Source organism: Diceros bicornis, chromosome 37 (genome assembly GCF_020826845.1).
Source record: "Diceros bicornis minor isolate mBicDic1 chromosome 37, mDicBic1.mat.cur, whole genome shotgun sequence".
Classification (NCBI taxonomy): domain Eukaryota; kingdom Metazoa; phylum Chordata; class Mammalia; order Perissodactyla; family Rhinocerotidae; genus Diceros; species Diceros bicornis.
Window position 1 is genome coordinate 28,488,659 of NC_080776.1, and position 22,751 is coordinate 28,511,409.

Genomic DNA, 22,751 nt, shown 5'->3' on the forward strand with positions numbered 1-22,751 from the left:
GATGCACATGGTTGTCAAGACCCCTTTGGGAAGTAAATAGTTCTTAGGACATTTCCTTGAGGAGCGTTAGCAGTCGGGGTCCAGAAACCCAACTTGGTCACCACGATGGAGAGGCACAGCCTGTCATCCATTTTCCAGATGAAAACCAACTCACAGACCCAGGGTCCTTGCTGGAAGGGGAGGCCGAAATTCTGGAGGAAGGACATGTAACGCTGCCACTGCACGCACCGTTTTCCTCCAGGCACTCCAAGGGAAACTGCAGCCATTTGTTCTGGTGACTGCCTGGGAAAAGGCATGGATACTAATTCCCACAGGTCTAAGATGCCACTGGTACTAGTTGGAGTGAGGGCCTATGGCGATCAGGTGATAAGTAACCCCTCTGTGGTTATTGTCCCTGCCTGAGTGTGACACTGACATAGACAAACTTGACAACTGGGAGAATGCCCACACTGACCTGTGAGCAAGGGCCATTATGGTGGGGGGGGGGGCAGGTGGAAGTGTCTGGAACATCCTCTCCCTGCCAGGATAGTAATCCAAAGGTGAAATGCATCCTTGACGGGATTATGTAGTGGTGATGTACTTAGCACACCCCATTAGTTTACCTGTCAAGAAGGAGGGCAGATCTTAGGGAGTATGGTTTAGTGAAGACAGAGGCGATGACCCCAGCTGCACCTGCTGTTCCAGATGGGCATTGTTACCAGAGCCGGTCAGCACCCCCTTGGCACAGGGCCTGCAGGTACTGAGCTGGCATGGGCTTGTTCTCTGTGCCAGTTGGCCAGGATCACCAGAATGCATCTGTTCAGTACAGTGCATCTTCAGTGCTGCCTCAGGGTCATGGGAACTCTCTTGCTCTCTGCTGGCCAGACAGCCTCGTTATTTTAACATTCCACAAAATGTCCCTCCTGGCTGCTTCTCTGATGACATATGGAATTGGATGAGCTGGGCAAGTACCAGAGATGCCTCAGGAGGACCAGCGGGAGCTGGAGTATGGGAGATGAACCTGCTCCAGCTCCCAAGCACTGTATCAGTCAGGAAGGTGGAAACCACGTTCGTTAATGTAACAGTTTAATTTAGGGTGTTGGAGGGCTGAAAAAGCAAAAAGGGAGCACTGGGGTAACAGAATAATAGGAGGAAGCAGCTACTACCCTAAGTCTGGGGGTGGCAAAAGGAGGAAGTGGGAGTCGCTGGATTTGGTAGCTTGGAGAAGGGGCTCTGAGGAGCGCAGGGTGTCCCTCGGGGCTGGGATTCAGCCACCCGAGGAGCAGGTGGTACTTGGCTGGCCTCGGGGCCCCACGGAGCTGGGACTCACACATCTGAGGGGAGAGTGCTCCTCGCTGCTGCTGGCACCCCGAGGGAAGTGATGAGGCTGGGCACTGGCATTGTTGCTGGGGTGCGGCCACAGGGACATTCTCAGGCCAAGAAAGTTCCTTCCTCCCTGCCTGGCTCCCTCGGTGCCCCGGCCGGCAGACCCTAACAGGCCCCACGGAGCAGAGGCGAACGAGCACGCTGGAGCTGCGGGGCGGCAGGCGGAACCTGCGGCAGTCCTGAGAGGCCAGCCCTGGCCTTCCCGCAGCCCGGCTCACCCCGCCCCAGCCCAGCCCCTCGGAGGTCCCCGCACTGGAGTGCCAGGCCTGAGCCTTTGTTCGGGAAAATGTTCCGGCTACTGGGGCAGGCCGCTTTCGGAGCCTCCCCTGGTTCTGCCCGCAGTGTGTACCCGACCTGCAGGGACGTCTGACCTTTGGCCAGAGGGGCAGCCAGAGTCCCTAGGGGAGCCAAAGACCCCTCGGGGGAGCCAGAGACCCCTCGGGGCCCCCCGGTAGGACGAGGGAGTGGGGCAGTTACCCTCTGAGGCGAGTCGGGGCGGACCACGGTGGGGGTGGCCCTCGGGGAAAGGGTGGGAGGGTGTGCTGGGACCCTTGCTGGGCTGTGACGCACGCGGGTCAAGCCAGCTGTCCCCGCTCCGGTGTACAATGGACCCTGCACGAGGGCGCAAGGGGCTGGAGGCGGGGCCCGGAGGACACGGGGGGGGGGCGGGGGTGGCGGGCCCTGGGGGCGGGGCCTAGAGGACACGGGGGGAGGGGCCTGTAGGTTACGGGGGCGGGATCCTGAAGGGCGGGGCCGGAGGGCGTCAGTCCGCAGGCTCAGGCCCGCCGCCCCGCCCACTGTGCCGCTGGGACGGGGACGCGGACGTGAGTGCGTGCGCGCAGCCGCCGAGGGTCTAGCCTGAGGGTCCGCGTGCGACGTGACCCGGTCGGCGGGTGGGCTCAATCGGGTTGAGGGGCAGCGGGCGCGCGCGCCGTCCTCGATCCCACCCTGCCGCGCTGTGTGCCGTCACGTGGTCGCGCAGGCCGTGCGCACGGCCGGCGTCCTCGGGGACGAGCCTTCCGGAGTCGAGCCTAGGGGGTCCTCCCGGGGACGAGCCTGAGGGGGTCCGCCAGGGGACAAGCTTGGCGGCGGGGGCGGGGGGGCGTCCTACCAGGGGACGAGCCTTCGGGCTCCTACCGCGGATACGCTTGGGGCTTCCTCAGGAGGACGAGCCTGGGAGGAGGTCCTACCAGGGACGAGCCTGGGGGCGGGGGTCCTTCAGAGGGACGAGCCTGGGGGTTTCTTCGGGGGTGGGGATGAGCCTAAGGGGGGCTCGTCCAGGGGATGGGGGGAGCGGGGGGAGGGGAGCGGGGGGGGGCGGCCGGGGGGGAAATCCTCCGTGGGTCAAGCACTGGATGGGGGGGGTCCTCAGAGGGCTAAGACTCAGGGGGGTCCTACTGGGGACAAACCTGAGGGGGGTTGGTCATCCGGCTACTCCTGGCGTAGAAGGTCCTTCTGGGGATGAGCTTCAGGGTGACTGGGAGGAGCTTTTGCTTGGGGTGGGGGCGGGGGTGGTGGCAGCCTGGCTGACCCTTGTCCATCATGGGCTGGGCTGACATTCATAACTCCGAATTCCTGGTCCCTGTTGGGGGGAGGTCCTGGGGCCAGGTGCAGGCCTAAGCTCGCTCACCTGCCCTGTGTCCCCCCTAACCGTGAGGGCCACCGTCTGTGGTGCATTTAATTCTCACTTTGACTGAAGCAGGTGCTGCATCCAGGCACAGAGGTTATTCATTTTCCTGAGGTCACAGAGCAGGTGTGAACCCAGGCCAAGAACACTGCCCCAGGTCCTGATTCAGGCTGTCTGAGTGCCAGGTGTGGAGGCAAAATAACCAATAATCATTCTATAGATAAGAGAGATAAGGTGAGTTTTACTTGAGCCAGGGTGAGGATTATAATCCGGGAAGGTGGTTTTATAAAGGAAGAAAGCATTCTGGAGAAGCATGGTTTTCAGTCAAGTCTTATAGTGTTTTAGAACAAAGAACATGCATTAGACGCGCCCGGGATAGATATTCATCAATTTCAAAGAGGTATTCAGTTGCAAATTAGCAGGTCAACATGACTGGTATCAAGGGACTAATATGGGGGTTACCAATAGGGAGTTACCTATAATAAGGTGTTAACGGATAGGGCAATAGGGCGCAGGAGGGGAAGTATGCATTCTTATATTAAGAGAGTGTGTTCTTTAATGGTTAAGCAGATGTACAGTGTATGATTGATAGGCCATAAGTCAGGCTTCTTTAGTTCAAGCCCAATCAGTTTTGAACCAGAAGTTACCCCATGTACCACAATATGTGAAAATCTCCTGTCACAGGTGAGGCAGAAGTATCCAGAAGATGGGTGCTCCACCTCTCACCTCTCCCTAGCTGGCTGTGGGGGCTACGTGGTATACATGTGAAATCTGCCTCCACCGTGGTGGGCAGCCAGAGAAGCTCCCCCCCCTTTTTTTTATTGTTTTATTGAGGTCATAATGGTTTATAACGTGTAATTTCAGGTGTACATTATTACTTATCAGTTTATAGACTGCATCGTGCTTACCACCAATAGTGTAATTTTTATCTGGGACCATGTTACCGCTCAAAGCGGGGTTCGTCTGCTCACTGCAAGTCATGCCAATAGTCAAGAGGCAAGGAGGTAGGAGAGAAAGCACTTTTTTTTTTTTAAAGACTGAATTTTTTTTTTAAATTTAATTAATTAATTTATTTTTCCCCCAAAGCCCCAGTAGATAGTTGTATGTCATAGTTGCCCATCCTTCTAGTTGCTGTATGTGGGACATGGCCTCAGCATGGCGGGAGAAGTGGTGCTTTGGTGTGCGCCCGGGATCCAAACCCGGGCCGCCAGTAGCGGAGCACGCGCACCTAACCGCTAAGCCATGGGGCCGGCCCCAAGAAAGCACTTTTTATTACAGCTTGCTAGCAAGAGGGAAGATGACTGACTCATGTCCAAAAGAACCATCTTACAGAACAAAGACTACAGGCCAGTTATATAGGGGCTGGTCTCCATGTGGGGAAGGCATCTGGTCTCAGGGTGGAGGCAAACAGCTTGTCTTAGTTCCTGATAGTCTTTTGTTTTATCGGATATTCATTAGAGACCACAGAGCAACGCCCTGTGTCCTGATCTTTTAGTTGTCATTGATGATGGCCATCAGCATAGACACTCTGCCCGGGAGTCATCACATTCCTAAGGAACTCAAAAGAACAAAGTTATCAACTTATTGCAGCTGGAAAGAGCCATTTAATCCACAGAGCATGTCAGTTAATCAGAGGTCATTCGAAGTTACAATATGGTTTCTTTTCTACAATATGGCTTTCCTTATGTCAACCTTGTATCAAGCCAGTATCAACCATGTATATGTGCCCCTTTACCCCTTTCATCCACCCCTCAACCCCTTTCCCTTCTTGTTTTTTTATTCTGCACTTTTTAAACTTCTTGTAACATATACATAAAATTTACCATTTTAACCATTTTTATGTGTACAGTTCAGTGGCATCTATCCCTTTCCTTTTAGTGCCTTAAATTCTGGTTTTGTTCTGAAGGAAGAGGGACTGAAAGGGAGATATGGTTGTTGCAAATGTTAAAATCTAACAGCCAGAGACCACCCTAGCTAGGAATGTATGGCTCAATGAATTCCAGGAGGTGAATCCTGCAGGTGGACCACACCTGGGTCAGGATCAAGGGCAGACCCTCCCTCCCAGTGCCTTGTGTCCCCTGTCCCCTCCAGCCCACCTCTCCTCACTTCCCCACTGTGGAAGCTGCCCTCTGTTTCTGGACCTTACGTGTGTAACCGGACTAAAGGTTCTTGGTCAGCGTAAGAGAGGAATTCAGACACCGACACAACGGCAACAGCAAGCAAGGAAAGATTGGCTAGAGGAAAGGGCAGATACACTCCAAGTGAGGAGCGGGCAGTGCCAGAGAACGCATCTGCTCGTGACTTGGGTTAGTTTTATTTTTATTTGAGCTGTTTAGAGGGAATTAGCATTATCTGGTTATCTGCCAATAATGGTTTTTCCTCCACCCACACGTCAGGAAGGGGAGTTCTTGACCCCCTTCTAAAAGTAGAATCTCCGGAACTGTTATGGCAGTCATCTCCCGAGGAAGCGGGGCTAATGCATATGGAATTCATATGTAAATTAAAGAAAGATCAATGTCCTCTAGAGACGTATAGCAGAAGGCTTTGTATGTGTTGGTTGTGCCCTTGTTATTTTTATCATTATGGCTGAAGATCTCAGACTCTGGTGGTGGCGCCAGGTGGGTCTTAGTTCGCCTTTATCTATATCTTGTGAGATGCCAGCAAGATCCTTTTTTGATGTAGCGAGGTCTCCAGCTGTGATTCCCCTGCTTGTGTCCAGATGCCAGTAAGATACTGCATTGATGCAGCAAGGTCTCTAGCTATGATCCCCCGCTCACGTCTACCTAGCTACCTATCTCACGTGGGCTTGGGCTGGGTCTGGCTCCCTCCTGACAAGAGATTCTTACATACTGAGGTATATGGGGTAACTATTCGGGATCAAAACTGATTCGGCTTGACCTAAAAAGCCTGACTTATGGTCTATCAAACATAGATTGTACATCCGCTTAACGTTAAAGTAAAGAATGCACTCTCTTAAGAATGCGTACTTTCCCTCCTACAAGTAACGACCTATTGGTAACACCCTATTGGTAATGCCTGGATTAGTCCCTTTCCTGACATCATGGTCGTGCTAATGCTCATCATGGTCATGCTAATTTGCAACTGAACACACCTTTGAAATTTTGGTGAAAACGTATCCTGGATGTGATCAATGTATGTTCTTTGTTCTAAAAAGATATGAGACTGTACTGAAAACCATGCTTCTCTGAAACACTTTCTAAGGCCTTCCCGGGTTATAATCCTCACTCTAGCTCAAGTAAACTCATCTTATTTCTTTTTTCTTTTTCCCCCAAAGCCCCAGTAGATAGTTGTATGTCATAGCTGCACATCCTTCTAGTTGCTGTATGTGGGACGCGGCCTCAGCATGGCTGGAGAAGCGGTGCGTCGGTGCGCGCCCGGGATCCGAACCCCGGCCGCCAGTAGCGGAGCGCGTGCACTTAACTGCTAAGCCGCGGGGCCGGCCCTCATCTTATTTCTCTTATCTATAGAATAGTTATTGGTTATTTTGTGTCGACACTCTGGACAGATGTTTTTCATTGTTCAATAGTATTCCCGAGTTACAGGTCCAATTGTTTGCTTTTTAGGGCCAAAGCGATGGTGCCCCATCTGGTCCCCAGGTGGCCTGCATGGCTCTTCCGGTGGCGGACAGCCTGCACTCCGCCATGCACTCCGGGAGCCTCCATGCAGCAGAGGACATGGGCAGGGGCATCCAGGACCCCTGGCCTAGGCAGCCCTCGGGGGGCTGTGGGCACCAGCCCTCTGGACTGCAGAGGCAGCTCCTCCACGTCCTCCCGTGCCCCCGAGGTGATGCTGACCCAGGAGCGCTACCCTGTGCAGCGGCTGCCGTTCTCCACGGTGGCTGAGGAAGACCTGGCTGCCTTTGAACGCATCATCCCCGGCAGGGTCATCACAGACCCGGAGGAGCTGGAGGCTTCAAACGTGGACTGGCTGAGAACCGTCCGAGGTGAGCGAGGGTCTGTTCACGCCTCACGTTTCAGGGGGGTGGGCTTGAGAAATAGCAGTGAGAGGAGGCAAGGACAGCGGTGGATGCTGGGTGGAGGAGCATGGGGGAGCTGTCACGTATGCCTTTCTTATTCCAAAGAAAGGCTGTAAGTAGTCCCCCATTATCCATGGGGGATATGTTCCAAGACCCCCAGTCGATGCCTGAAATTGAGGATAGTACTGAACCTTATACCCAACCAGAAACCGCAATGGTTGATCTGATAACTGAGTCAGCTTCTAAGTGATTAACTGGCAGGTGGTGTGTATACAGTGTGGATCCGCTGGACGAAAGGATGATTCATGTCCTGAGTGGGATGGGGGGGACAGCTTGAGATTTCATCACGATACTCAGAACACTGCGCAATTTAAAACTTATGAATTATTTCTGGAATTTTCCATTTAATATTTTCAGACTGGTTGACCATGGGTAACTGAAATCGTGGAAAGCGAAACCTCGGAGAGGGCACTGCTGTTTTGTGGTGATTTTAAAGTGTTCTGAGAAGAAACTTTATCGAAGTTTATTGGACGTCTGCAAATTAAAAGATGAAACAGTCCCCTGGCTGCTCTGAGGGGTGTGTGTATTAATTACTACTCACTTTCTCTCAGCTCCTGTATCAGGCTCCTGGGGCCACCTTAACAAAGAGCCACAAACTGGGGGACTTAAAACAACGGAAGTTCATTCTCTCTCAGTGCTCCAGGCCAGGAGTCTGAGATCAAGGTGTCGCAGGGCCTCGCTCCCTCTGGAGGCTCCAGGGGAAGATCCTTCCTGCCTCTTCCAGTGCCTGGTGGCTCCGGGCATCTCTTGGCTTGTGACGCCATCTCTCCAATCTCTGCCTCCTTCATCACATGGCTGTCTCCCCTGTGTGTCTCTGCGTCTCAAATCTCCCTCTCCTTTTATGAAGACACCTGTCACTGGATTTAGGGCCCACTCTAATCCAGGACGATCTCATCTCAAGATCCTAAACTTAGTTATGTCTGTAAAGACCTTTTATCCACATAAGGTCACATTCACAGGTTCTGTGGGGGAGGATGTAGACGTCTCTTTTTTGTGAACCCATTCTGCCTACTGCAGATCCGTAGGGCTGCTGGTCTGGCCGCCCCCTCCCTCCCTCTCCTCCCGCCATGCCCGGCCCCGCCGCACACATCCCTGTGCCGGTGTGGGGACTCTCAGCCTCCTAGACCCAGCATTCTCTCTTGAGAACATAGGTTTGTAATGCTCTGTGTCCTCTTCTGAAAGGACTTCAGAGATAATAGAACCTACCTACTCAGGCAATTACAAAAGCCAGCTCGATGTTCTTGCTATAATATTAAGCAGAGCTAGAAGACAAGCAATTTACAGCAAAATGACGTATTTAAACCTGTAATGCCAGGTCCTCAGACTGGGCCTGGATCCGTAACATGTGGGACCGAGGAAGAGCAGTCGAGAGGGGTGCACTGTGATGGGACTCGGATGCTGCAAGGGCCGTGCTGTCGGCGGGGAAACTCTGAGGGAGGTTCCAGACCAAAGTGCAGCCTGGAAATACAACCATGTGACAGGGTGCAGAGTCTTGGGCAAGTGGAATTAGGGTGTGGGCTCAGATAATGGGTGGCTCTTCCCTGTGGGGAGGCCGGAGACATTGGAAATCCTCGGCTGTTCTTCACTGCCAGGGGTGCCTGTGAGCATAAGGGCCTCCAGCCCTGCCCTGCCCACTAAGTAGAGACCCCACAGGAGAGCCCACCGCCCAGCACAGGGCCTGCCGGCTCAGGTGTGGTGCCCTTGGAGGCAGGAGAGGGCAATGCCCACCCTGGGCTTGGTGCTGCTGCCTGGGTGGCCTTGGGCAGATGGACCTCAGTTCTCACCCCTGCAAAATGGGCGTGGGGCCCTCACCTCAGAGGTGAGAACCCAGCATACTTGGTGCTCAGGACTTGGGTTCTCCTGCCCCTGGGGCTTCCAGAGTGGGCGGAAGCTGTGACTGGGCAGGGTCTGGCTACCTCCTGGGGGCTCTTGTCTCTGGTCAGCGGCCCTTCCTGGGAGGCCTCGCAGTGGCAGCCCGTCCTGCTGCAAGTCGCCCACCCCATGTCTGTGCCCTGGTGTGGGGGAGCCCTCCTGGCTTCCTGCCACCCTGAGCTCAGGAGGGCAGTGCTAGGGCTCACTCATCTCTGAATTCACAGGACTCAGTGCAGAGCATCTGCTCAGGGAGTGTTGGTCGAGATGACTTGTCGAATTTGTGTCGAAATACCCCTTCAGGTGGCTTTGTTTTTCTTTTTCTTTTTATTGAGGTTATATAAATTTCAGGTGCACATCGTTATATTTCGATTTCTGTGTAGACCACATTGTGTTCACCCAAAGTCTAATTGCCACCCGTCGCTGTACACATGTGCCCTTTTACCTCTTTTGCCCTCCCTCCTCACCCCTTCGCCTCTGGTAACCACCAATCTATTTTCTGTATCTATGTGTCTGTTTGTTTATCTTCCACATATGAGTGAAATCATACGGTATTTGTGTTTCTCTGTCTGACTTATTTCGCTTAGCATAATACCCTCAAGTTCCATCCATTTTGTTGCAAATGGCAAGATTTCATCTTTTTTATAGCTGAGTAGTATTCCATTATATATATATACACACACCACATCTTCTTTATCCATCCATCCACTGATGGGCACTTGAGTTGTTTCCAACTCTTGGCTATAGTGAATAATGCTGCAGTGAACATAGGGATGCATAAATCTCTTTGAATTGTTAATTTGATTTCAAGTTCTTTGGATAGATACCCAGCAGTGGAATAGCTGGATCATATGGTATTTCTATTTTTAATTTTTTGAGAAATCTCCATACTGTTTTCCGTAGTGGCTGCACCAGTTTGCATTCCCACCAGCAGTGTATGAGGGTTCCCTTTTCTCCACATCCTCTCCAACATTTGTTATTTCTTGTCTTGTGAATTATAGCCATTCTGACAGTGCGAGGTGATATCTCATTGTAGTTTTGATTTGCATTTCCTTACTAATTAGTGATGTTGAACATCTTTTCAACCTGTTGGCCATCTGTATATCTTCGTTGGAAAAATGTCTGTTCAGATCGTCTGCCCATTTTTTAATTGGGTTGTTAGTTTTTTTGTTGTTGAGATGTATGAGCATGAAGACACTGGCTCTAGGCCAGGTGGGCAGGACCAGGGAGGTGATGGACTGCTGCATAGGGCATTCTGAGGGAGCAAGCCAGGTCGTGGATGGTGTCTGGGGAGTGAGACCCTCAGCAGGGAGATTCCAGGGGTGGGATGATGCGCAGCTGGTGGGATGTGGATGACAGGCCATTGGGAGAGGAGAGGCAGGATCTGAGCCTAGGAGTTGGAGGTCTTATCTGTCGGTTGGCAAGCTCCTGTGGAGGGCCAGATAGTGAAGCCTTAGGCTTGCCGGCCTCATGGTCTCTGTCACAGCCCCTCACCTCTGCCGTGGTTGTGTCAAAGCAGCCACAAACCAAGGGGCGTGACTGTGTTTCTGTAAAACTCTACTTATAAAAAATGGGCAGCAGGCCGGATTTGGCTGTCGGCCGTGGTTTGCTGACCCTGATGTAGGAGGATACTGAAGTCACCAGGAGGAACTGGGAGGCGGGGAGCTGGGGGCGCTGGCTGGGTTTGTGCACACTGTGATGAAATGTGTTAGTGTTGGGCAGTCTGGCACCTGGAAAAGGCCGTGGGGCAAGGAGGGCACCTTCTGCACCCCAAGCCCAGTGGCACCCTGAGTGAGGGAGAGGAACTAGCCACCCTTGGAGGGCCACGGGGGAAGCAAAGAGGATGAAACAAGAAGGTCGAGGGAAGGCTCAGAAGCCAAACAGCTGCTCCAGAGTGACGGGGCAGAGTTCCGGGTGTGAGTTGGGCAGACTGTGGCTCTCCTCGAGGCACTTGGAAATATGGGGGATGGGGGTTGCACTTTTTGGTTGTCGCAAAAACTAGAGGGTGCTGCTGGCAGGTGGTGGGCAGGATGCAGAGTGTGCAGGCACTGAGGGCAGTCCGCCCACAGAGGCCCCCCCCCCCCCGAGCCCCTAGAGGGTGTTCAGAGTGAGGGAAAGCCACTGGCCGTTGGGGGGCGCCCTGACCTGTGCAGGGCCAGCCTTTGTGCTTGTTCCCTTCACTGGCTTGGGCAGTCTCCCGGCTATTTCCTCCAGGCCAGGGCAGTTTTGCAAATTGTCTCCGATGATCTCTCTCCTCCGTGCTATGCTCTCTTTGTGGGCTCCTCTTATTAATATATTGGACTGTTTGGACTGACTTTCTCATTTTCTTATCCTTTCCCCCATTGAAGGTAAACTTCACGAGAGTGGAGATCTTGTCTGTTTTTATTCTCTGGGCGAACACTCAGGGTGGACACAGATATTGTTGAGGAACCCCGCAGGGATGGAGTGAAACCAACTCCTGGGAACCTCGCTGGTGACCAGGGTCCCTGGACTGTGCTGTCCTGAAGGCCTAGACGCCAGACAGCCAGCCCCCTGGGCAAACGTTGTTCATTTGATGAAAAGTGAATGAGAAATGGCTCTTAGGGTCAAAAAACTAAGATATAAACTACAGCCTGGTTTCAAAGCTCCACAAAAGTCACTGATGTAGAAGAAACATGTGCTCGACGTTCCTCCTGCCTTCCTGCAGACTCCTCTCTCCCATTTAAAGTACTTTCAGCAAAATCAAAAGGGCAGAAAGAAGCCTGACCATCTTGGGGAGGCAGTGGTTAGGACGCCGCTGGACTAGCTCAGCGGAGCTCCCACCGGCCGTGTCTGGGCATCAAATCACGACAGCAAAGATTGTAACCCAGTGAATAAAGTAAGAGCCTACCAGCTCACACTGACATGATGCAATAAATAAATACATGAGAGAAAAGGGAAAGCCCCTCCTTACAGTAGAAAGTCAACTAATAAATATAGGCAGACAGATGGATTTAGAAAAGTCACCATTTGGCAGCCATCCTACAAGTGCTTTAAGCAGATGCTGAAATTCATGGGTGAGTGTGAGGGGCAACAGATGTCTGCATAGTCCCAAGTGTCTCCCATAACATACGTATTGATTACCAAGGAAACACAGTAACTTGCAGTGGAGAAGCCAGATGGGCGCCCCTAACCACGGGATCAGAGCCACCCTCACCATCACTCTCACTGGTGGCCGTAGGTGCTGGCAGGGCTGCAAGCTGTCCCCAGGGGTCCATTACCATCCCGCAGCCTGGTGCCTCCTCCTGCCTCCAGCAGGTGCTTTGACACCTTGCTCTTGTCCTTGAGGTTTGGGGCTTACTGATAACCGTGGTTGTGCGGGTCACACACTGAGGAAGGAGAAAGTGCTTGTGAAGGACATTGCTTTTCCGGAGTGTAGCCGGGTCTCCCCACTCTGCGTTGTGTAACAGGCTGACTCTTTTCTGTCGCAGGCTGTAGCAAGGTGCTGCTGAGGCCCCGGACGACAGAAGAGGTGTCTCACATCCTCAGGTAATGTGACGATGCCGAGCTCCCTGCCTGCTTCCGCGTCCAGGAGTAGTTTCCTCATGAAGACACAAGAGATGCAGACCCCACGAAGCCGACAATGGGCAGAGATGGGGCCAGGGACACAGGAGGGAAGGTTCTGGCGCTGCGCTCTGAGGCTGTCCTGAGCAGGGCTGAGCCCTGGAATCTCGAGATCCCGGGGTGCTGGGGCGAGCCCCACATGGCGAGTGGCTGCAGACTCGTGGCAGACGTCAGGGAAGGAAACAGACCTTTTCTTGAAACATGTGTTCTTTGATTCTTTATATCAATATGCTATCATGTTTATTATAGAAAAATTGGAAAACAGAAAGCCATGAAGGAAAAAAATGCAAAAGCAAACAATAGTTTCACCTCCAAAGATAACCACTGATGACATTTGGGTTTGTTATCTCAGTATGTTTTCTGCAGGGGTGTGTTTTTTAAATGTTATCATGTATCTCTGATGTTGTAGTCTTTTTTTTCCCCCATTTGGCAATATCCATGCCCATTTCTGGGTGCTAATAATTCTTCCACACCATTTTTAATGCCTGAAAACTATCCATCCCATGAGTGCTCTGCAATTTATCCGTCTCCTAAAGTTGCACGTTGAGGTTGTCTCTAGTTTTGCATTATTGTAAATAATGCTTCAGAACAGCCTTGGCAGGTGAATTTGGGGCACATGCGCACCGGCCCTGTCAGAATCCCTTGCTGGGGGCTTGCCGCCTCCCAGGGTGGGTTTGTTTGATGCAGGTGGGGGAACTGCCTCCCTGGGGCAGGCGCGCCTGTTCTCCAAATCCTGGCCCGTCGGCGCCCTCGGTTGAGGTCTTTGCAAAGTTGAGCCTGGTTGGGGAAAAGGTGCCACCGATGAATCTGACACATGTCTCAAGGGTGGTGGGTGAGGGAGGGGGATGCAACCAAGATTAAGGGGTGTGAAGACGTGGGGTGTAGGACGCAGGGAGCCTGAGTGCCCCGAGGAGCTGTGTTTCTTTAGGTGAACAGGAAGGCCTGCAGCTGGCTCTGGGACTTTCTGTACTTAGAGCAGCGAGCGGCCTCTGAGGGCATTAGAGCCTGGCATGGCGCCTCATCCGTGATCTAGGGAAATGTCAGCCTCCATTACCCTGTGCAGTTTTATGATAGATATTCGGCCTTCTCAGACTCCTATCCCATGTGGGGGCTGAGGAGGCATCCCCGTTGAGGCTGCGGGCAGGAGGTGGCCTGGCTTGGTGGCAGGAGGGGTGGGAACGGGAGTGGGGTTTAGGGCTTCACAGTCAGGCATGGGCCGGAGCGTGTCCCACGGAGGCGGTGGTGTGGGCCTGGGCATCAGGAAGAGGGTCTCTGATGCCCCTCCTGTGCTTGTCCCAGGTACTGTCACGAGAGGAACCTGGCTGTGAACCCGCAGGGGGGCAACACGGGCATGGTGGGGGGCAGCGTCCCTGTCTTCGACGAGATCATCCTGTCCACTGCCCTCATGAACCAGGTCATCAGTTTCCACAGTGTGTCCGGTGAGCCTGCGCTGCCCTTCGCTGCCTTCCGCTGGGGTTGGGTGGGGGACCTGGGCCCAGGACGGGCTCAGCTGCGCCCGTGCCCAGCCTCTGGGCGTGTCTGCAGTATTGTTTTGTTGGTCACTTAGGTGGTTTATACTGACCCCCTTTTCTAGGGGCATGTGAGGTACAAATAAGTGTAAAGGGGCTTCCTGCTCAGGGCCCAGCAGTGTCGTGGTCTGCCTCTCGAGCAGGACGTTTGGGGCTGGATCCTTCTCTGGGGTGAGGGCGCCTGGGCGCTGTAGGGTGATGAGCAGCGTTCTTGGCTTCTGCCCACTCCATGCCAGCAGCACCCCCAACCAGAAGTGTCTCCAGCTTTGTCATGTGTCCCCTGGGGGCAGAATCACCCCCAGTTGAGGACCACTGCCTTATGGCAGTCCTCTTTGCTGCTCCCTTCCATACGTGTGTGTGAGGTTTTTCTCTTCTCTATTTTTGCCTTATCAATTTTTCTTCTTTTTCATGGTAAACCATAGAGGGAATTTCTGGGGGAGGACGGGGGGACACGTTCCTTTTCCTTGGCCTGGTTCTGAGGTGGATGCTCCTTCTGGGTGGCTTACACCTGCAGGGCCCCCGGTGAGTTCTTGCTCGTCCTGAGCTGTGAGCACCATGGTGGCTCTGGTTGCTCGGCAGGGATTCTGGTTTGCCAGGCGGGATGCATCCTGGAGGAGCTGAGCCAGTACGTGGAGGAGCGGGACTTCATCATGCCCCTGGACTTAGGCGCGAAGGGCAGCTGCCACATCGGGGGAAACGTGGCCACCAATGCGGGCGGCCTGCGGTTTCTGCGATATGGCTCTCTGCGCGGGACGGTCCTGGGCCTGGAAGTGGTGAGCTGGGGGTGCCGCTGCTGCCGTGTGTCTGAGCACTGGCCCAGCTTCCTCTGTGTCCGCCGTCCCAGTCTCAGGCAGCCTGGCTCTTCAAGCCCTTTCCCAGTGGTTAGTGTGCTCACGAGGTCTCTGAGTGGGGCCTGTCCTGGCTTGCCTTTGTCAGATCTACACCGTGTGCCCTGGGAAGGTCTCTTTAGGTTTCATGCCTCCCATGTAAGGACGCATAATTGTATGGACACTTGGGTGCTGCAGTGCACACCGTGGGGACTGCCCTCTTGGGCCCCAGGTGGCACAGGTGCGTGAGGCCACCTGGGCAGGCGGGGACCACATCCCAGGTTGGGGATGCCAGTTCCCAGGATAACAGCCCCTGGCCTTGCTCCAGTCCTGCCATGGACATGGGGGTTGCACATAGCACCTTGCTCAGGGAGGCAGATCTCTGGCTTCACGAGAGACTGATGGTGTGTTTGCTGCCTCCCAATCCATGTGAGGAGCTCTGGGACTCTTCACCAGGAGCAGGTTCCCATGACCCAGTGACATTCCACTGAGAGGGGCTTCGCTTCCAGGTTAGCTGTGTGCACAGAGAGGAGCAAGGTTCCATTAGCCCTTAGTTACACCATTGCTAGCTGCCCCTCCAGCATCATTTGAGTCCATTTCCCTGAACCCTCACCCACCCCGTGTAGCACACTGTGTGGGTTTCTACAGTGCAGAGCCTCTGTCCTGTTTACCCAAGGATGGAATGAACACCAAACCACGTGTTGGACTTCCATCCGCTAAATTGCTAAGTTCCAGTAGCTTTGTTTTCCGGCCAGCTGAGGATTATTTTTATTGCAAGTGGCCTTCCCATATTTATGAGCTCTATCAGTAGCTTCTGACTAAATGCACCAGCAAACAGGACTCGGACAGGCTTACAGAGCAACACCGTGGTGCTTTATGGATGAGCAGTCCAGAGGTGGGTGGGCCCTGGTGCACCTCCACCCCAGGTGTGCATCCTACTTCAGGGCAGCTTCCCTTGAGACCGGGGCCCTGAGCTTCCTGGTTGTGGTGGCGGGCGGCGGGGGGCGGATCTTTACTCCAACCAGAGAAGACAAATCCTTCCTTCAGCCTGACTGGGCAACTTCGGCCTGGTGCCACCCTGGGCCCCCTGCGTTCCTGGACCAAACTGGGCTGGAGTGGGGGCTCGTGACTGGCTTGGCTTCCTCCGAGTGCCCTGGGCTAGGTCTGCCTCCCCTCAGTGTGGTGGCCAGAGGAGGGGGCATCTATTAGGACGGTTGGCTGGTGAGTAAATGCCTCTTTTCTCTTCTCCCTTGCTAGGTGCTTGCTGATGGCAGCGTCCTGAACTGCCTAACCTCCCTGCGGAAGGACAACACAGGCTATGACCTGAAGCAGCTCTTCATCGGGTCGGAGGGCACCCTGGGGGTCATTACTGCCGTGTCCATCTTTTGTCCGCCCAAGCCAAGGGCTGTGAATGTGGCCTTCCTCGGTAGGTGGGCCATCAGGGCTGAGCACCCACCGCTCTGACCGAGACTGCTCAGAGCTGGTTCTCGTAGCTGCCCTGTCATTGGTGCGACGGGGGATGGAAGGGGCCCTCACAGGACGGTCATTCCCATTCCTCCTGGCTTCTCTCTGACTCCGAAGGAATCCGGGACCCGGCCTGGTTGGTGTCCACAGAGTGGGTCTGGAGTCAAGCCTTCCCATCTCTGGGCAGAACACACTTTATTCTGTAACAAAACTGGGGCTTTGCCCATCTCTTTTACCCCATTTTGTTCATTATTTCAGTAGCTTATACTATAAGATTCTGAGGGAAATGGTGTTATTTGGCGTAAGATCAATGATACCATTCTGTTCCTTACCGTGGGGTAATTAATACACTCCTATAAGAACACCCACCATCCCTCCGTCTCGCCTGGGTCACCCATTTTTCCATCGTAAGCGGTCGGATTGGCGTTGCTGTTTTAAAGGGGGACTTAGGTGGGTCTCTGGGCGAGGCTGTGAGTTTGGCATGATGGGGACCCTGCTGTGTCTTTGTTGTGCGTGTGCCTGAGGTGCTGTGTGCTGTTGCAGGTTGTCCAGGCTTTGCTGAGGTTCTGCAGACTTTCAGTACCTGCAAGGGGATGCTAGGTGAGATCCTGTCAGCCTTTGAGTTCATGGATGCCGAATGCATGCAGCTGGTGGGGCACCACCTCGGTCTCGCCAGCCCGGTGCAAGGTACTGACCCCTACCTGGCTGGGCAGCGCCCGCCCTTCCTTTTATGCCATTTTATGTATGGGATAGCTCAGAGACTGTCAAGCCTTAGTCCCGTCCATAACGCAGGAGGCAGTAAGAGGGATGTTGGTATCTCCGTAGTTCTGGTGTTGCCATCATTGGATGAGCACGGAATTCTGTTTACATTCATTTTAAATGTGCCCCTGGAGTTAGTTCAGTTGAATGCTGTTGGGGGTACCATAGCTCTGGGGTCTTTGGAACAACCAAAATGCACTCGTCAGAAATGCCTTCCTGTCTTCTCAACTAGGAGAAGTGTCATTCCGTGTAGTGCGCACCCTTGGATCTCAGCAAGTTCTCTCTGATTTAGCAAATAAGTTCAATGCATCCAGCTCTCTTAGTCACTGCTGGGTGTAAATTGATGCCATGTTTTGGAAAGCCGTTTGACGTTTTGAACCTAGAGGTTAAAAAAGGTTCAGATCTTGGTGTTTTCACTTCTGAGATCTCCCCTAAAGAAATGATCATTGTCTCAGCTCAGGCTGCCCTAACAGAACACCGCACACTGGGGGCTTAAACAAAAGACATTTATTTCTCAGTTCTGGAGGCTGGCAATCCAAGATCAACGTGCCAGCAGTGTTGGTTTCTGGTGAGGGCTGGCTTCCTGGTTGCAGGCGGCGACCTCCTCCCTGCATCCTCATGTGGCTTCTCCTCTGTGTGTAGGGAGAGATCTCCGGTGTCTCTCCCTCTTCCTACGGAGGGCACCAGCCCTATAACATCCAGGCCCCACCCTATGGCCTCATTTAACCTTGATTACCTCCCCAAAGGCCGCGTCTCCAAACACAGTCACGTTGGGGGTGGGTTAGGGCTTCACCGTGGGAATTTGGGAGGACACACAATTTAGTCCATAACAATCATAAATATGGAAAGGTCTTTATGCTCTAAGTTTTTAGTGAGGAGCTACTTTTAGTATAATAAAACAGGAAGCATGGCCAGCCCGGTGGCGTAGTGGTTAAATGTGCTCCCTCCGCTGCGGCGGCCCGGGGTTCGCAGGTTTGGATCCCGGGTGCTCACTTACACACCACTTGTCAAGCCATGGCGTGGCAGGTGTCCCACATATAAAGTAGAGGAAGATGAGCACAGATGTTAGCCCAGGGCCAATCTTCCTTAGCAAAAAGAGGAGGATTGGCAACAGATGTTAGCTCAGGGCTAATCTTCCTCACATACACACAAAAAAAAAGGCCGGGAAGAAACAAAACAAAACAGGAAACAACCCAAATGTCCAGTGGAAAAGAAATAAGACAGGTATAACCATTGGAAAGATAGAGGGTCCCTGGGTGGACGGAGGATCCCTGGGTAGATGGAGGGTCCCTGGGTAGACGGAGAGTCCCTGGGTAGATAGAAGGTCCCTCTGTGGATGAAGGGTCCCTGGGTGGACGGAGGGTCCCAGGGCGGAGTGCCATGTGACTGTTGGGCATCACGTGTGAGGAGCTGCCCTTAATGTAATGTGTAGGGCAAAGGAGAGGCCACCCCACGGGCCTCCAGCAGGTTTGCAGTTATGTAAATCTCCTGGACCGTTAGAAGAAAGACAGGAAGGAACTATGTTAAAATAGTAACAGTGGCTATATTTGGTGAGCTGGGAGATTTTTTTAAATTTCTACTTTTCTTTGTTTTCCAGATCTCCTTTTATAAGCATGTTTTACTTTTATAATGGGGAAAAAGAGCCAAAAAAATTTAAAAACTCCCAGTGTTCTTTGTGACCTATGATAAATTTAAGAGCAGAATTTCCATTTCAGCATGGAAAAATGCCAATATCTGAAAAACATCCTCTTTGTCGTAGGATGAACTTGTAGCATTTTTCTGGAATGAACTTTAACATGGCGCTGAAAGAAAGAGCAGTGCCGTTCAGTGAGTTTTCATAGTGGCCTCAAAAAAACAAGCTTAAAATTTTCCTAAGTTAGTAATCCACATTTTTTTAAACTTCAAAAAGAGAGATACTTGTGGTAGAACGCACGCACTTTTTGCACGTAGCACGGCAGCGTTTGTGGTCGTCATGGGTTCTCGAGGGCCTGGCGGCCTCTCCTCAGCCTGTGGACTCCTTGCCACCTGTGGTTTGGCCCCTTGCAGCCCCGGCCTGTGCGGCACCCCCAGCCCATCCAGGCACCAACGTGAGGGCTTCACGGTGTCACCCCGGGGTTGTTCCTGTGTTTCCAGGGAGCACGTTTTCTTTTGTAGGGAAAAACCTATTTTTAAACTGTCTGAAATTCCGCCTAAGCGGGGAGCTCCTGCTCTGCGGCTGCCTGGGGCCCCTCTCAGCACGAGAGCCATCAGAGAGATTACAGCCGCGCTGACCCAGAGCTGCGCTGACTCTTGCCCGACCACCTCTGCCTCTGTTCATCTTGCTTTCTGCCCCTTCCAGAAAGTCCATTCTATGTCCTGATCGAGACCTCGGGCTCCAGAGCGGGGCATGATGCCGAGAAGCTAACCAGCTTCCTGGAGCAGGTGCTGGGCTCTGGCCTGGTGACCGACGGGACGCTGGCCACGGATCAGAGGAGAATCAAGGTGCGTGTGCTGCTGGCGCTCCCTCCTTCGTTTCTTCCCACTCCAGCTTATCTGGGGCATCCAGAAGGTGTCATCTGTCTGGCTTAGAGAGTGTGGGTTGTAGTTGAATGTGAGCAGGTGTCCCTGCCTTTGATAGAATAACCCCTTTGGAAACAACCTCTTTGGAAACATACTCTTGGAGTCAAGATCATTCTCCGCGTTATTTTATTTTATTTATTTATTTTTTGAGGAAGATTGGCCCTGAGCTAACATCTGCTGAGTCGATTGTGGGGGAGGGATGTTTCCCCAGAAGAAAGGGCATTGATGATGGCACCAGAGAAAATGATTCGGCTTCTGAGGCCAAAGGATGGGGGGGGGCCTGGGGCAGTGGGGGCCATTGTCACCATCACGGGGGGGTGGGGCCTGGGGCAGTGGGAACCATCATCACTATCACAGAAAGGGGGCCTGTGGCAGTGGGGAGACATTGTCACCATCACGGTTGAGGGGCCTGCGGCAGTGGGGAGACGTTGTCACCATCACGGTGGGGGGGGGGTCTGCAGCAATGGGAGCCATCGTCACAATCATGGGAGTCTTCGGGCAGTGGGAGCCATCGGGGGTCCTGGGGCAGTAGGGGTCATCATCCCCCAGCTTCCCCCGTGGTCCCTCGGGCTGCAGCGTGGAGAGTGGCCAGCAGGGGGTGGAAGGTGGCAGGTGTTGGAGACTGGTTCTGGATGTGGGCCCTCCTGGGGGGGCGGGGTCTCAGGCTCTGTGACTCTCAATGGTCGGCCTCACTGACTTTCTTTCTCTGCTTTATTGTTAAGCCTTTTTCTTTACAACTATCTTTTATGTTTATTAAATATTACATGTGAGGAGTTACAAAAATCACCTGTACTCAGGCTGTCTGTCAAAGCGCACCCCGTACCCAGCCTGGTTTATCTCCGGTTGATGAGTTCGTACCCGCCCTCACTGCCTGTCCTGGGACTAGTGGGGTGACTGTGTGCACGAGTGACCGGGCTGGGGGGTTCTCGGCTGTGTCCACCGGGGTGTCTTGCACGTCTTGCTCGGTGCCTCACACAAACACCTGCTGGTGAACGCTGGGTGCACCATCCCCCTCAGGACTGCGTCGTGTGCTCTCTGCCCACCCGCGGGCCCAGGGTGGTTGTGCTTCCTTTCCGTTTCTTCCTAAATACCCCATACCTGTCCCTACAGGAACAAGCCCAGGTCTCAGGGGCCTTAAGAGCAGAGGCTCCCTGTACCGTCCTGGCACATGTTTGTGCCTCCTGGTAGCTGCAGCTCTGTTCTGCGTGTCTTCTAATCCAGGGACCTAGGCCTGAGCAGCCCATTTTGATCATCCATTCTCTTGGCAGAAAGAGCAGGAGCTGGAGGGAACCTCAGTGCTGCCCTGGGTCTCTGCTTGGAGCCGGAAGACGGTTCTTCTGCTCACAGCTCATCTGCCAGAGCAAGTCTCGTGAGCCGGCCTAGGGGACCCCTCCAGCAGAAGGAGCGGTTGCTGCTCCTCTTGCAGGGAGGGCGGCAATAATGTGGCCTGCCACACATACCCACCCTGGCCCTGGCCCGGTGTGGACTGCTGGCTCCATAGTGGCGTTCAAATGTTGGCGCCAGAGGCCCCGCTCGGTGACACAGGAGGGAGCTGGGTCGGCTTCCCTCCCAGGTGGCCAGTGGGGCCCGGGAGATGTCCAGGAGGGAAGTTGGGCGGTGCCCAGATTGGCAGGGGGGCTGGGGGGATGTCCCTGAAGGAGGCATTTGAGCAAAGATGGGATGGAGGTGGGAGTGAGCCTTCAGAGTCCCTGTGGAGGAGCACAAAGGCCTGAGGGGCAGGTGATAACCGAACCAAGTAGGCTCGCCTCCTGGTGAGTTAAATAAGACTCTACACTAGTGGAAGTTGTCTCACAAAGTAAAGTGTATTTGCAGCAAATAGGAGGCCATGAGGAATCACTTCCAAAGTCATGGCATCCCCGAACAAAGGGAAGCAGGAACTTTTATTTGGTTGGGGAATGAGTATTCAAAAGGGAGAGTCGGATATTCGCTTGCACAGGCTCAGTTGGAGAACATGCTTCTACACAATGAGGCATAAGCTCCTCCTGGAGAGATCTGTGCATTAAAAATAAGGCAAAGGTCATAGGCATAGCTCTTGTGGTGAGGCTTGGTCAGTTTCATGATGGCTGGTAGTTAGATCTCCTTAACACATAAAAGGAAAAGAAACGACTTGGAAACAGTTAATTGCTTCCAAACCCACCTTTGAGTTTCTGGAGGCACCTAGTCGGTGATACAGGTGCCTGCCATGTTCTAGAATATCCCGGAGACAGTGGGGCTGGAGCAGAGTGAGTGAGGGGTGGGCAAGGGGAGGGCAGATCTTGTGGCCGAGGAAGGACGTTATAAACGTAAATGGAGGCAAGAGGAGCCCGCAGGTGGCAGGGGCGGGCAGGGCAGCCCTGCAGTGAGTGAGCTGGGGGGTCCCTGGGGCTCAGGCCAGCTGTGCAGGGACATTGCTGGGTTCTAGTGTTGGATTCCCAAGGGGAAGGGGAGGGAAATCCCAACTCACCAGGTCTCGGGATGACGCGGGCCCACAGACACAGAAGACCGAACTTGATGCAAACGCAAGAGGTTTATTGAACGGAGCTCCGGGTCGACTCGTGTCCCTCGCAGGAGACAGAGGGGTCGACCCCGAGCCTTAGGGGGCAAGTTCTTTTATAGGATTTGGGAGCATAAAGCGGGAAAAGGTTGGCGCGGTTTTACATGATTGGTTAATTTAAAACATTCAGACAGTTACATTTTATGGCGCGAATTGCTACGGCGCGAAACAGCTATCAAGGTGCACACACATGTCCCCATCTGGCCCCCCTCCACCCCGACCCTCCCAAACTTATCCCTCTGTAGCACTCCCTTGTTCTCAATTTTCTCTGAACAGTTTAGGGTGAGTCTTCCGCGAACAGAGTCAGTTGGGATCGATAGACTCTATTCATAGAAGACTCGCCCCAACTGCCCCTTAAGGTGTTAACATATTAAATTTTTAACATAATTTACATTCTTCATTCCCCACTTCTTCTTTTGTCCCTAGTTCTAATCTTAGAACTTAGTTTTCGGTGTCTACTATTAGTGGCTCATGGCGTGGGAGAGCTTGGTAATGGCGTTGGAGCATCATAGCATGCACTGCATTGACTCTTTTTCTTATGAAAGTAGTGATTCTATTG

At 53.3% G+C, this 22,751-nt stretch overlaps 1 protein-coding gene across 3 annotated transcripts in view; it reads left to right on the forward strand.

Moving 5' to 3' along the window:
- Nucleotides 1–2,148: 2,148 nt before the first annotated feature.
- The window catches only part of D2HGDH (D-2-hydroxyglutarate dehydrogenase), a 35,869-nt gene continuing 15,266 nt past the window's right edge, over nt 2,149–22,751 (forward strand). Inside the window, exons 1-8 of one of the 3 annotated variants that reach the window (XM_058533391.1) lie at nt 2,149–2,189; nt 6,577–6,956; nt 12,368–12,425; nt 13,800–13,939; nt 14,609–14,802; nt 16,114–16,282; nt 16,864–17,007; nt 19,418–19,560. In XM_058533391.1, coding sequence (XP_058389374.1) covers nt 6,587–6,956; nt 12,368–12,425; nt 13,800–13,939; nt 14,609–14,802; nt 16,114–16,282; nt 16,864–17,007; nt 19,418–19,560 — 1,218 coding nt within the window. In that variant the 5' untranslated portion in view covers nt 2,149–2,189; nt 6,577–6,586. Of the gene's footprint in view, nt 2,190–2,239; nt 2,259–6,576; nt 6,957–7,406; nt 7,567–12,367; nt 12,426–13,799; nt 13,940–14,608; nt 14,803–16,113; nt 16,283–16,863; nt 17,008–19,417; nt 19,561–22,751 lie in introns of those variants that run through there. The other 2 variants (XM_058533392.1, XM_058533393.1) reach the window with 2 other exon arrangements.